This window comes from Chamaea fasciata, unplaced genomic scaffold, assembly GCF_029207755.1.
Source record: "Chamaea fasciata isolate MVZ Bird 193981 ecotype frontalis unplaced genomic scaffold, bChaFas1.0.hap1 SCAF_9, whole genome shotgun sequence".
Taxonomy (NCBI): domain Eukaryota; kingdom Metazoa; phylum Chordata; class Aves; order Passeriformes; family Sylviidae; genus Chamaea; species Chamaea fasciata.
Window position 1 is genome coordinate 8,851,355 of NW_027094094.1, and position 14,160 is coordinate 8,865,514.

The following is a 14,160-nucleotide window of genomic DNA, read 5'->3' on the forward strand; positions in this document are numbered from 1 at the left end:
CATGTAGAGAAAACAATGACACATTTAGGGCCAAAATCAGCCTCCAGGGACAGCACAGCAAATCGGCAGAGTCCACAGGGATGCCAAAACCCCAAAAGTACTAAGGCACACATGAAAATTCAGCGCTCAGGTCCTGCCTAATGTGGGGGGGATTTAAAAGTCACCAGATTTTTGTTTCTTTGAACATCTTTTCAAAACACTTTATGGCTTAAATTCAAGGGCTTAATATTCCTCTCCCTTTGCAGTATTTGTAAGGGATTGCAAATAACAAATTTAAAAGTTATTATAAAAATATGAACTTTATCATATCACCAGTGATAGACCTTTGTTGGAGTTGCAAGCTTAAATATAAGCCAAATGACCTCAATCTGCCTAAAGGAGAAGCACAGCCATTAGGAAAAGAGAAACAGCTCATTTACACAGGTAGATGAAACTATGATATATTATATCAGCTAAAAGCATATATAAATTAACATTTTTACAGTTTCTGTTTAAAAAGGGGAATATCACATCAGGATTTAATACACTCAAAATATTCCAACATGCAGTCTCAACATAGTCAGGCCAGTAGTAAAAATCTAGACTTTTTAATGCACTATAATCACGCATTTGTTGCTGAACTGTTACTTAAGATCTCTTTTCAATCAGCAACAGATAGATAAGTATCTTTATATATCTTCATTAAGGGCCTAGTGTGTAATGCTTATCAGTACATATATCAACACAGAAGATTTAAAAGAGATTCAACAGATGGGCTGTAGCCACAACTACATTTTAGGTAAGCGATGGATTTTCATGATCTTGATGTAAGTGGAATTGCTTTGAATAAGCAGAAAAGAAAGTGTAACTTTAAACAAAAAATTGTTAGATTGGGTTTTGGATTTGCATCATGTAATAAGCACCATCCTAAGGTTGCTCTCTTTTCAAAACTAGCTACCTTTCTTAACCAGGTTACATCTACTACGATAACGCAGGATTGGGAGTTAGTCACAGGAGACAGGTTCACTTTCTACATCATTTGGTCTCTGCTTTACTTATATTCTAAATCACAGAAGGTCAGATACTGCTTGATATTCATACACTCTGCACAGCACAAGGAAAGTGCAAAGACCCCTTTTCCTTCATGAAACTCTGGCAACTTCCAGGCTAATTGTCTGTGGGTGAATTCAACACACATTAAGTCTTTTTATACCAGAACAAGCCCTCACTCCAACAAATATTAAGATCCTGAAAACACTCAGATAAGGACAAATATGTGAGAAAAAAATAGCCCCGCACGCCATCAACTATGCCATCAATAATACAAAATATTTTACACCACTTGCACCTGAGTTGAAGAGTGGAAAAGAGAGGGAGACTCTGTCAGTGCAAGAGAATGATTCATGTGACCACTTTGTCTTAATTACTCAGAACAAGCAGTTTGTTGCTGTTTAGTGAAGAACAAAGGTATCAGCGTCCCCTGACAGAAAAATAAATAGCCATCATGGTGGTGAAGATGATGATGACTGCCAGAACAACAATCAAAATCCGGTTTTGGATGATCCTGGAAAAAAGCAGAAGAGACAAAAAAATTGGGGTGAATAAAACAAAATAAATCAAAATAGCAGAATATATATAAAAATTATAAAATGAGGTGCACAAAAAAGCTGGAGAAAAGACATATGCCCACAAATTCAGTATTCCCTCTACCATTCTGTGTATCTTGATTATTTTTTACTTCTCCCAATTTCCAGTGCTTCCAACCATATCTTTATGTAGCTATTAAATCCAACTTCTGCATTCAAGAAAGAAGTAGACTTTTCTGAATTATGCATACATTTATATACATATTAGAATAAATTAAGTAAATTATGTTCCAATTTATTAACCTTCTAAGAACAAATGAAAAAAATTGCGTTCAGTCAATGCAATCCATGCAGGGTGGTCTGTAATAGTAAATACCATTATATTTTTAAAAACCATTCTGAAATCTTCACAGTGGTTTTAATCTGAAAAGAAACAATTTATTAATTTTCAAGGGATTTTACTATTAAGAAACAAGATTTCAAGGAAACACATGTCAATGAGATACTCACTTGTACTAAAATACCAAGGGAAAAGTACAAAAGGTAGTTTTGAAGAAAAGGATGATATAAAGAAGCAAGTGTCAAACTGTGAAGCTTATGTTGTAAAAGCATCTCTTGTCTCTGTAGCATACCTTTACTTATGGTAATAGGCAAAGTTACATTTCTATGCAGTATGAAAAAAAATGGAGATTAGTGAAAATAAAAAGATGCCAGACCTAGAAAATCCTAATATTTTTCAGTCATTTGTTTGGAGAAATTCCTGCTGCTATTATCAGTCGTCACATCACTTCAGATTTTTCCTAAATTTAATAGGTCAATTAAAATTGCTAAATCAAGAAACAGTAGAATTTGAGGCATTTTACAGGAGGATTTTGGATTGTAAGAATTCACTGTTTGTTATTCCATTTTCACAGAGAAGGAAGAATATTTTCACGGGCTCTTCACAAATAGTGACTTTTGCAAAACATACTTTTACATAAAGCTTATCATCAGAATTGGAGAGGTATAGCAAAAAAATCCCACCAAGCAAATGCAATAAAAGCATCTCAAGTTATATATTTTTTTTCTCATCCTTCTGCAAAACAAAACAAAGTCTTCAAGAAGCAAACAATGGTAAGAAGAGGTAAAACTGTGTTTTGAGAAACATCAGACCAAGTACAACTTGAAGACAGGGAGTGTAATGTGTTAAAATGAGCATATTTCACGCAGTGAAAGAGAGAAGAAACTCCAGAGAGCAGAGGGGAGATTTTCTTGGTAAATGTTTTTCATTTGGATGCGGGTGGATATACATATAAATTATACTGGAAAGTGTAAAGAAAAATGCAGTTTTAACCAACTCCAGCTCTCTCCTTGCTTACCCCCCACCTAAAGGAAAAGCAGTAAATGGATGGATGAAAACTGTCACATCAGACAGACACCCTCCCCTGTGACACTCTAAAAGGACTAGCTCTCTATCCTCCTGACAGGTTACAAAATGATCACATTTGCTGACACGTCTTCCGCAAAACTGCTTTAGTGTTTGTGTCCACTTTCCTAGCAGGAGATGAATGGGCTGCTTTGTCCTCATTTATCACTTAAAGCTGAACTAAGATCTGTCTCGTTTATTTTTCCCTTCCTCACTAGAAAGGCTCAACCACAGCATTAATTCTTTCGCGATGACAGCTAATTCAAACTTAACAGGCAATATTTACTCTGCCAAAAGGATGAGGAGGAGGGAGGGATGTTTCTCACTCTTTTTTCCCTAAAAAAAGAAGTGTAACAGGCTAACAAAATAAAGCTAATTAAGGGCTTTTGGTTCTTGTTGGTTTGCACTTCAATTTAACACCTGAACTTACAAGCTTCTCTTTTGTGGTGGGGTGTGACATTCTCTGCCAAACACCTGATAACAAACGATTTGCCCAGGCAAATGCATGAAAACCAGGATATATATTTACTCACTCGCCCTCATCACTCCTGAAAGGACACTCAGCAAAATTGAAACTCAGCAGTGAAATAGATTAAAAGCATGAAAACTCTTAAAACATTCAGCCTTAAGTAATACACTGTGCAGCTGGCTTGACAACCATTTTATTTGTGGGATGTGGGCCCCAAGGCATCCATAATGCTAATTTACAAAGGATTAACTGTGAGTGAAACTCGCTTAATCTAACACATAGTTAGGCAAAGGCATACATAACATACTGAGTGTTTAAATCAACTCCTCCTATCTCTGGCCCACCGAAAAAAAAAATCATTGCATCGCCTGAGAAGCAAAACTAAAGAAAAATAAAAAAGAAGCACCAAGTCCCCCAAATGCTTTATTTTTAATACCCTGTCAGTACACACCTGACTGCAAGATTATTTAATCAGTGTCTCAAATCCTTTTCAAGAAAACACTGAGTGAGGCAAGCCACCACCTGTATCTGCTAATTGAAGGTTCACTTACGGTGTGAATCTAGGAAATACATATCAAAGTTCAATTTCTAGGAATCTGAATTAGTCTGCACAGTGCAGCAAAAGAATATCATATTAAAAGGAACAAATTAATCATGGAATAGGATGGATGTTATCAACAGATTCTTACACTGAACCATTATATACTTTTAATATTCAAGCCCAAGTTAAAGATTAATTTTATATCTTTTAAAAAAGAATAACGTTGAGTTTTACTGTTTTCCTTTCAAGTGAGCAAGTAAAATTAAACTAACTGCATGCTGCCCAAAGGATGGAGCTGGGAGGAGAATGACAGAGCTGTTTGGCAGCAGCAGGACAGTCCTGAGAAGGACTCAGTGGTGCCTGTTGAAATCCGAGTCTGGGAGCTGCTGCTAAGACAGAGAACACAAGTTCTGGGTGTCAGCACATTTCAGATCTCAAAGTCAACAGGCAAGGACGACCCAAAGGCTAAAGAAAAAACGAAGAGGAAAGGGAGTTTTGAGTGATCCTAGACAGTCAAACCAGCTCACAGTTGTAGAACAATGGTTGGCATTGGCAGGACCCATCTGTAGGGAAGCCTATAGTACTGTCACAGCCAGACACTGCCAGTGGGTATTGCTCTAGGCAAAGCATCAAGGAATTTAAGTGGGGGAGGGAGTGATTATACCAAAGGAGAAGAAAATGGGGCCTAACAGTCACTACAAAAAAATCCCAAAGGCTAACATGCTCTCAAGAAGCAGATGAGAGTCTTTTATCTCTATTATACCTTAAATTCAACAAAATCTGGTGAATGAGGAAGCCCAGATTTTTCTTTGAAAATGCAAAGCATGTTTACAGGGTAAATAATTTAGGAAAGAACATATACTTGAAAGAAGACACCCATTGAAACATCCATGGCTAAAATGCCTGAAGGCAAAAACTTGTGCATTTGCATGCTGCATTTTATTAAGTTAGCACACTGTAGCTTTAAAAGAATGCATGGCCAAATTAAGAGGAATGTGTGACTGAAACATCAAGGATTCCTCAAGTTTACATTATGAATCACAGTGCTGTTGATATGAGATGAATTAACCATTTAGTTGATGCAGCTCAGGCACTGAATGCACACCAAGTTCTGCTGGAGCCCTGCTTGGAGCTCGTTAACAGCCAATGTCTACTGTTCCTTTCATACTCGAGGCTCTAGGAGCACAAGGGCTCATTCTACTTTGAGTTAGAAGAGACAAAAAATCTGTGCTTTTAAACCAAGCTCCATCTAGTTTATTATGGACAGCAGCCCAAAATATTTGGGTGCAAAACCACACAGAAACTGTAACTAAAGCAGAGGCAAGGGCACTTGCCTTAACTGATGCACTGGAAGAGCACTCTGGACTAACAACACAGAAAGCACATCCCTCTCCTCTCGAGTTTCTTTCTGCTCCACCTTTCCAGATGCCTGACCCTTTATCCTGGCTTCTGGTCACAGTGCCTAATCTCCAACCACTGCTGTGCTGGAGGGTGCCTCCAGCCAGTGCCAAATTCATGACACCATCTGCTTTTGAGGATCACTTCTCGCTGCCCAGGGCGACCACCGCTCTGCAGAACAGGTCCCACATGTGCTACTGAACACTGATGTTCCCGGAAAATCTGTTCCACTCACTCCTGCCCTGGCAGAAATTTCCACATTTCAAATCCCCAAAGGATTCGCGCCCGTCCGTGGCTTCACACACACGTACACACAATGGGTCTGACTCTGTTTGTGCCATGTTTAGATCTGCCCCGTATAAACACAATGCAGTTCCCGAATAAGCTTTTGCAAACCTTACATTAAGGATGCCAACCGTGTTTAAACCTTTTTATAAAACTGCATTCATTAGCAGGGGATAACTATATGGGTTCAGCCTGATGTCTTGCACATGTCTTAGTGCCTGATTGACCAGCATTGAATAATGATGCCTTGCCATTAAGCACTGATGGTACAATAACAATTGTCATGAAAATTAGCAATCACGGTAACATGTTAACAAAATGCAGGATATAAACGAACCAGTGCAGACTCTGGGTGCATAAAGAGTGTGTCCTTAACTTGAGGACTACAAATAAAATACTGCAAAAAATTTCCATCAGAAGCTCAACTCTGACACTGATACAAATGAAAAAAAAAACCCAACAAAACCAAACAAATGGCTTGGGGGATCAGTTAGCACACATTCATTACAACACAGGGCTTTATTCTTAAAGGAGGCATCTTGAAAAATAGTGCCCTCAAGAACACAGACTGATTGATGGCAGAGCACTGTCCAACAGTGTTACACTGTAATATGTATTTATGATTTAACTAGAAGTGATTCCTATCAGTTTACTGGATAGAAAGGCTTGTTCTCTGTACACAAAATCACATCTTAAATGGTCACTTTGAATACTTGGCTATTGCATTTTTGTGCCCTTTCATTTCTGATTCGCAGTTTTTGCTAACATGAAAGAAAATAGCTGCATGCAAATCAGTGGCAAGTGATTTTTAAGTGTCCAATATTCATGTGCAAATCAGCAGATTCAAACAAACACTAAACGTGGATCTTGACATATAGGCAAAAACATACCAGGCAAAATTAAATGTGCATTTAAAGTAATATAGCTATACTCACGTAACTTCTGGACAGACACAATTATTCCTATATATAAGGACATCCTTGTTATGATGAGTTTTCAAATGGAAGTACTAAACCCCACACAGGGGAATAAAATGTTATGATTGGTAAAGCAAAGCCTTAGATACATAATGATAAATCTCAAGTTCAGTGTGTCTGGGAGCTGTTCAATCATTCCCATCTTCAGGTTTAAGAATGCTTTTCTTAAATAAAAGCAAATGAAAAGAATGGGACAGGCTGTGGCAAAAACATAAAGACATGGCAACCTACTGGAATAAAAGAGTAAGAGAACCCTGCCTAACAGAATTACAGCTGGCTGGAAGTATCTGACTTGAGATGTTCTTCATCATTAATGACTGAAATTAGCAAACAGAAATACCAGTGAAAAAAAAAATCTGCACAACTTGTATATGAGTCCTTGGCCCTTTTCTAGCTGACCATGGAAAAAGTGAGGAATTTGGAAAACACTCATGTCTTTTCCTCTTCCCCACCACAAACTCTGAAAATAAGTCCAAGTCTTTATGTTCTCAAGGCAGAAGATCTAATTACATTGTAATTGACATGGTATATTTAGATGTGAAAAGGCCTTGGGGGTGGTGGAGAGGGCATGGGACTACCCATGGCTTACTGGGGACAAAAAGGCCACACTTCCTGAGGTCCACCTTCAGTCTGCAGACTGGTCCCAGCAGAAGCCTCTTTTGTGTTCTCTTAAATTCTTCCCAAAGGTGTCTCTTCATAAGAACTTGGGAAAATCTGTTAAAAATTGCTGAAAACTGAGCAGATAATGAAATTAAACCCTCAAAAATGGAGGGCTGGAGAATAAGAAAGGGTGGGCTTTTTCTAGCTGATTTTCTAGCAGTGTATACTGAAAGAGCCAGGCCATAAAGGGTGCCTAAGATTTGGTTGATAGGGCTGAGGAATCGTGCAGTGCTATGTCCTCTAGCTTTAAAGTTCAGTCTTAAGGATTGAGGCTGTCTACTTGTAATAACATGGATACCAATCTCTAGTTATAATATTACACTCAAACCACATCAATGTGTTTCCACCTGGGCCCTGAATGAAAGAATGAGTCATGTAATAACAGGTGCAGGGAAGTAGTCACACTATCCCACTTTAAACATCTAAATTATATCTAGCTAATCTCTCTCAGCTCCCTGCATATGTAAGCTTGAGTCCTGCTCTGAACTGCCCTCTCTTTCTCCTGGCCGTATATGCACCCCAGCAGTGCTGGTCAGCTAGGTTAGTTGGCTAGGTTAGGTACCTACAACATAGGAATGAATACCTCTAAAAGCGTGAACATGAGGCCCAAGCAAGAAAGCTTGCTAGCTCGGAAGGCAAAATCACATAAAAGGAATTAGCATACTGCAAAGGGTGTGTAATCTCCCATTAATCAGAAATATTGCAGAGAGGAAAATCACCAGTGAAGCAGAAGATGCTAATCAATAATTAGCCAGTAAAGACCTTGATCCATCATCTCCTTTTAATGGATCCTATATTTGCACATTAAATTTTGACCAGAAGCAAATATACTTTTCCTTTGACAGTTTTTCTGGAGGCGTAAAAGAAAGGATATCCCTCTCTTGGCTGAATGCCTGCTGAAACACATTGGCCTTCATTGACTCATCTATGTTTTTGCCTTGCTGTGTCATCTTCTAACAATATTGTCACAAAGATTAAAACTTAAAATTGTTTTCATTTTATCTGAGAGCTAAAATACTTATTAAGAGATTTAATTCATAACAGAAATCTTGCAACACATTCCAAATGAACACCACTGGAGTATAGTGTTATTTGGTAGCCATCAGGGTTATCATGGATTGCATGAGCCTTCTCTCAAGGAGCTGGCAGTCTCAGGAAATGAAAATTGTACCCAGATAATCAGTGGGGTGTGTGTGGGGAGTGAGAGTGGACTGACTGGTTAGGAAGGAGAGAGATTTACAGGAATGATTGGAAATCAAATGTAGTAACAGGGAAAGCCTGATCGAGGACCTCAAAGATGTGGGATTAAAGGTCAAAACACAAACTGGAAGGGTGCTGAAAATCTTGTACTAGCCAGATATTTTTTCATTGCTTATTTTAAAACACATGGGAAGGCATTTCTGAAGGATGAAAAGTATCCTTCTGCTCCTGAGAGACCCTGACATGGAACTTTTCTCTACATGATGCTGATGCAACTTCAGCTTTCTCCCATCTCCATGCCCACTCCTTCCACAGAGGGAATCAATTAGGTTATTACTGTCACTAGGAGGCACAGTGGGGCTTCTGGGGCCATGGAAACTCACCAACCAAAATGGGAGGGGGACTAACTCCTTTCATGCAAAGCACAGGCAACACCAGATCCCTGTGGCAAGTCTAAATGACAATCACATGCACAGTGGCAACTGCAAATGGAAAGAGTCAAGGTTGTCTTAATTTCCAACCAGCCTTTCTCAGGGTACTGAAGTATCAAGAAGAACAAATCACACATTTAGTCACCTGAGCATGACTAAGAACCATAGGGCTTAGCAAACATTACAAGAGCTTTAGCAAGAGCTCTGAGGGAGGGTGGATAGCCCAGCTGTCGGTGCAGTGGCATGTTGGGTACATGAAACCCTGGTCCCCAAACAGTTAACAAGAAAAAAAAGCCCCAACCCCCTCGTCAGCACTCAAAGCTAATGCAATTATTTCTCCAGCAGAAGAAATGTATGCAAGCTACAAAATGACAAGAACGTACATGATCTCATATTGGCTTTTATGATAAATATAGTTAAATTTACATTCTGTGCAATTTAAAGAAAACAAAAATGTCAAAAGTCTGCATCTTATCAACTTCCATAATCATTAGAAGCCAGTAAAAGATATATCTTAAACAGATGAAAGGAAGTAACGTCTTTCACCCTGCCTCAATTTAATTAATGACTAATCTACAGGTTTTAGGTGTGACAAAGCTGGAGACTGGACACACACACTCTTCTTGCATTAATTTCTTCTTATTACACCATATTTGACTGGGCGTCTTTTTGTATGGCAAGTTTCCTACAATTGTCTTAACAATATTGACCTCTTTTGTAAAAACCTGAAGGCATCTGCAGCAATTGTTCCTGAAGATGTGCTATCCAAAATGTTACCATTTCATGCCACTCCTTGAATGATAGAATAGATTTTTTTTTGGTATATATTCATTTTTTTTCAAATGCTATAAAAGAAAGGAAAACAATCATGGCTAAGGCCATTTGTGAGATGGCATTAAAAGAGCCTACTCTGAGACAGATAAAAATAATGAGAATCTTTCTGTCAAGAAGGATTTAGAAAATATCACTAGCATTATTAAAATTTAATTTTTTACTGTGCTTTTTGGTTCCCCCTTTTCCAGTGATAATGAGCAGGACTGCACACCTCCACAATGCTAGTACTTGTTTTGAGCAATAAATTCAGCCTTCCAGTCTGAAGACATTTCAGACAACAATTTTGACTGCTATAGGCTTATTTTTCAACCTTTTCTGTGCTTTGAGTCTTCCTATAAAAAACAGTTCATAAGCTAATTTTCCACAAGGCCAGTGGAACAAATAAAAATCAATTTTTGCCCAACCGGTTCAGAGAAAACCTGGGAACAGTGAAGACAGAACAGTGAAAAATAAAAAGAATCAATGTATTCACAAATGGTTTACCTGATAGAAAGCTATCAAATTAGTTGTCAGGAGATACTTGCCACTATGAAAGTATTTTCTTTTCAGCATGTTACCGTATTTCTATTAGGGGAGCAGAGAAGCCTCTGCTTTGTCATGACCTCAGACACCTTGGTTTAACAACCACGTCAAGCCTCCAAATATTGGGTAAAACCACAGGGCACAAAGTCTCAGTGCAAGAGCCCCTTGCAGGTCTTGCAACCAGAGTGACCTGCAAGCCCAACTGGCTTAGGGTGGGTGTAAGTCTTCATCATCTCCTGGAAGGCACAGAGATTCCTGTCTCAGCGAAGGCAGGAAGACATTCATGACCTCAGGCCAACCTTGTCAAGAGGAATTTGGTCCATCAAGAGAAGGAAAAAATCGTAAAAAACCATCGCCCAGACTTCCCTCCTCCGTTAAAACCCCAAGTGTTCAGGAGCACACTGAAGACTAAGCAGTTTAATCTCTTGGACAGCAGAACACAAATTTCTCCAAAGATGGGAATCCCATTTGTAGACTTCAAAACTTTCAGAATCTCAAGGACAACTCAGGGCACAGGCTTTAATATCGTGGCCCAATCCATTTCATCATCTTCTCCACTAATTGGGCAAGTGTTCCCAAAACTGCCATACTGAGAAGGGATGGGATAGGTGCTCATGCCTGTCTGTCTCCAGACAGAAAAATATGTCTGGAAAATTGATTGAAGAACAGAATCTACGTTTTAATACAAATTAACCATCACTGCTGTGGAACTAAAACAAATTTATAATTTACAAGCTTAAATATTAAGGAAGCTATTTTTAAGTACCTATAATCTTCACTCTGGTATGTAGCATTTTATACACTCCTTTATTTTTATGATTTTGCATTAGAATGTGACTCATTTTAACAGAAAAAAAAAAGGATTAACTACGTTATGCTGAAGTAAAGCTGCATATTACCTATTTAAAATATTGTAACACACCATGGAGACATCATTTCTAGGGCCAAACAAAACATAACTCAATGAATAAATGGCACAAAATATAAAATATTCAGCAGAGGAAGGGTATTTGGAGCTAAGCAGTTTCACTGCCAATAAACAGCATCATAATAAATAGTGTGCATGTAGAAAAAAAAAGTATACCTGTTCTTCACTATTTGAGATGTAACACCTTAGTGTGGGAAACTAATAAAGATACTACTCTTCCACTAAGCACATGCAGGGAAAAACTAAAACCACCACACATTTTGATTCTGAATCTCTCACAACTGATGCTAATTTGCTTATGATATCTGCCTGATTTAGAGCTAATCTTCTGTAAATTAACTCCTAATGCTGTCTGAAATAATCCTCTTAATGCTGGTCTGTCTTGAGTACTTTATATCAAACACCATGAAATACACAAGCATACACAAGGCGTTCAGCATCTGTAGTGCTGTTGGCTGCTCAAGAGAGTGTTTGCTGTGCTGTGAAGGCACAAGCACGGTGCAGAGCTGTGGGGCTCTGGGGCAGCCTGGGAATGGCTCTGGTTGTCCCCTTGGAAGGGGACAGCAAGCCAGACCCGTGTCCCCAGGCCACCAGAGAGGAGAAGAGGCTCTTTGTCTCCTGACAAAATGGTGCAGGGAGGTACAGCTCCATGTTCCAGAGCTCTCTCACCTCCAGCAGCACATTATAATGAGAAAAAGTAAACCGCTCAGGTTTAGAGATTTCCGAGCAATGAGATCTGTGTTAAACAGCACTAATTATCAGCTGAAAGCCTAATCTGATAACGGGTTTGAGAAGACAGAGACAGACCATTTTGTTTCTTCAGTGGAGGAAAATATTTTTAGGGGTGCTGCTGCAGCATTGGCCAGCTTAATAATTATTGTCAGCATGCTAACAACTCTGTATTCAAAAATATTTTTTTCTGCTAAACCCACTGGAACAATTTTCTCCCCTAACATTAATTTAATGATAGAGCCAAAAACCTAATTGATAATGGTGAGCAATGCCAGACGAACACACTATTTTCTTGGGTTTGGAACATAAATGGCAGACACAGCTTTGACTGAATGGACATCTTTATGTTTTAACAGACAGTTTATTGGCCTAGACTCCTACATATAACAAGCACAATTCCAAAAGCAATACTTTTTTAATTGAAAAATTCATGTATTTTTACTATGTACAAGTAACTTTGTCAAGTAAAGGGCTTTTAAAACTATTTTAAACATGGAATGTTGTTTAGGAATCATATTCTCACCATAGCAAGTGCTTATAGGAGGCTATGAAAAGAAAAAAAATCTATTGTTTAAATCATACTTTATTGGAACTTGCTTTTTTAATATATTAAAGAACAGATAAAGCACAGTGATCACTGAGCTGTATGTGTCCAACAGCCCTTCAAGAGACTTGTGGAAATGTATAAAACAAGCAGTGATACAATCCTTTGCCAAACACTGTCATAAATTTTTTATTTGGCAGCTAACATTCTCACTAGCTTTCTTGGCAGCAATTGGGACCTTTAGCAAGAAAGGTGCAGGAGAAAAATACCTTGTTTAGAGATGTTTTCAACACTTTCTGGGATTTTTCAGAACTTCTGCCTGCAGCATATTTTACAACCACAGTCTCCAGTCACCTGATGAGTGGGTGGTGGTTTTAAACTTTTTTTTTTTTTTAATATAGACAGCCTACTACTTCCCTCTGGCCTTCAGCCTAGGATGTGAGTGTGTGGAGTGGGGCTGTGTGTTCCACAGAGATACAAGTGGTTGCTCCTCTCTGTCTAGACAAAAAAAAAAAAAAACAACTTGAAAATAATATCAGAATGTACCTTTCATTGCTCCTGAGACTATCCCTATCCTATTCCCGGGTGACAGAGATAAATGAAAGTCAAACATATGCTGATTACTTCTGCATTTTTCTCAGGAGATATCTGCAGAAGAGCTGGTCATAGGTGCAGCTGCCCTGGCCAGCCAGTGGGTTCCTGAGAAACAGAATTGGGAAACAGATTTCTGTGCCCAGGTCCAGAGGTTTGTTTGTTTGTTTGTTTTCCTTTAATATGCTGAACTTAACGTCTGATGTATTACCTTCCTCCATGAGCCCAGATGTGCTGATGCATGTGTCTTACCAATTCACTTACGGGAAAGATATTCTATATTTTGGTATTTCATCATTTCAGAATAAAAATAAGATGAAGCTAGTTTACATCTCAGCAACTTCCTCCAAAACTTTCACAACATTAAGATACATTTCAATTCTTCGCATGAACAGAAAGGAAATAATTTGTCTTCAACAGATGTGGACCAGGAAAAACAACTTTTCCTTATCTGCCTCAAATGAAAAAGGCTGGAATTCAGTTTTAGACAGCACAAATTGCTTTAAACACAGGCCTAATTAAAGCAATGCTGTTACAATTACAAACACAAACTGAAAGGCTTCCCCGCAGCCTGTGCTCCGGTTTTGCCTGTCGTGTTTACCAGGGGCATCATCCCCTCGAGAACGTTTCAGAGCCCACACAGACATCTAGTGGCAGGTGAAAACACTGCACGGTGGCACGGCCACCTGGCACAGCTCCACGGGGACCTGAATCCCTGCCAGGGGTGAGGTGAGCTAACTCTGCCACGACTATGGATGGGCAACCAAACAGGGCAAGATGTGCTCCCCCTGTGCCATCCCAGTAGTCATGGTGAGACAGCAGCTCTCGTGGCAACTCTGGCCTCCCAAATTTACATTATTATTGATTCTCTTCAATTAAACCAGAGCTCTTTTTGTCTTTCTGAGTACCTTTCCATGTCTCTCTCCTTGCTACTATTTTATTTTACTTAAAAAACTGCAGAGGTTAATTATGTAGCATCATTTGAAAGGTTCTCTGAGCGTGGCTACACGCAACGCAGCTGACTGGAACACACCGGGGCAATGAGATTTTACAGACAGCAAAACACACACGATGAGAA

At 38.9% G+C, this 14,160-nt stretch overlaps 1 protein-coding gene across 4 annotated transcripts in view; it reads right to left on the minus strand.

Annotated features, from left to right (window-relative positions):
• VTI1A (vesicle transport through interaction with t-SNAREs 1A) overlaps positions 1-14,160 on the minus strand; it is a 266,853-nt gene that overhangs the window by 9,864 nt on the left and 242,829 nt on the right. For 2 of the 4 annotated variants that reach the window (XM_066190922.1, XM_066190923.1), the window contains one exon: positions 1-1,543. This exon is cut by the window's left edge and continues 9,864 nt beyond it. In XM_066190922.1, coding sequence (XP_066047019.1) covers positions 1,450-1,543 — 94 coding nt within the window. In that variant the 3' untranslated portion in view covers positions 1-1,449. The remainder of the gene's footprint in view (positions 1,544-14,160) is intronic. The other 2 variants (XM_066190924.1, XM_066190925.1) reach the window with 1 other exon arrangement.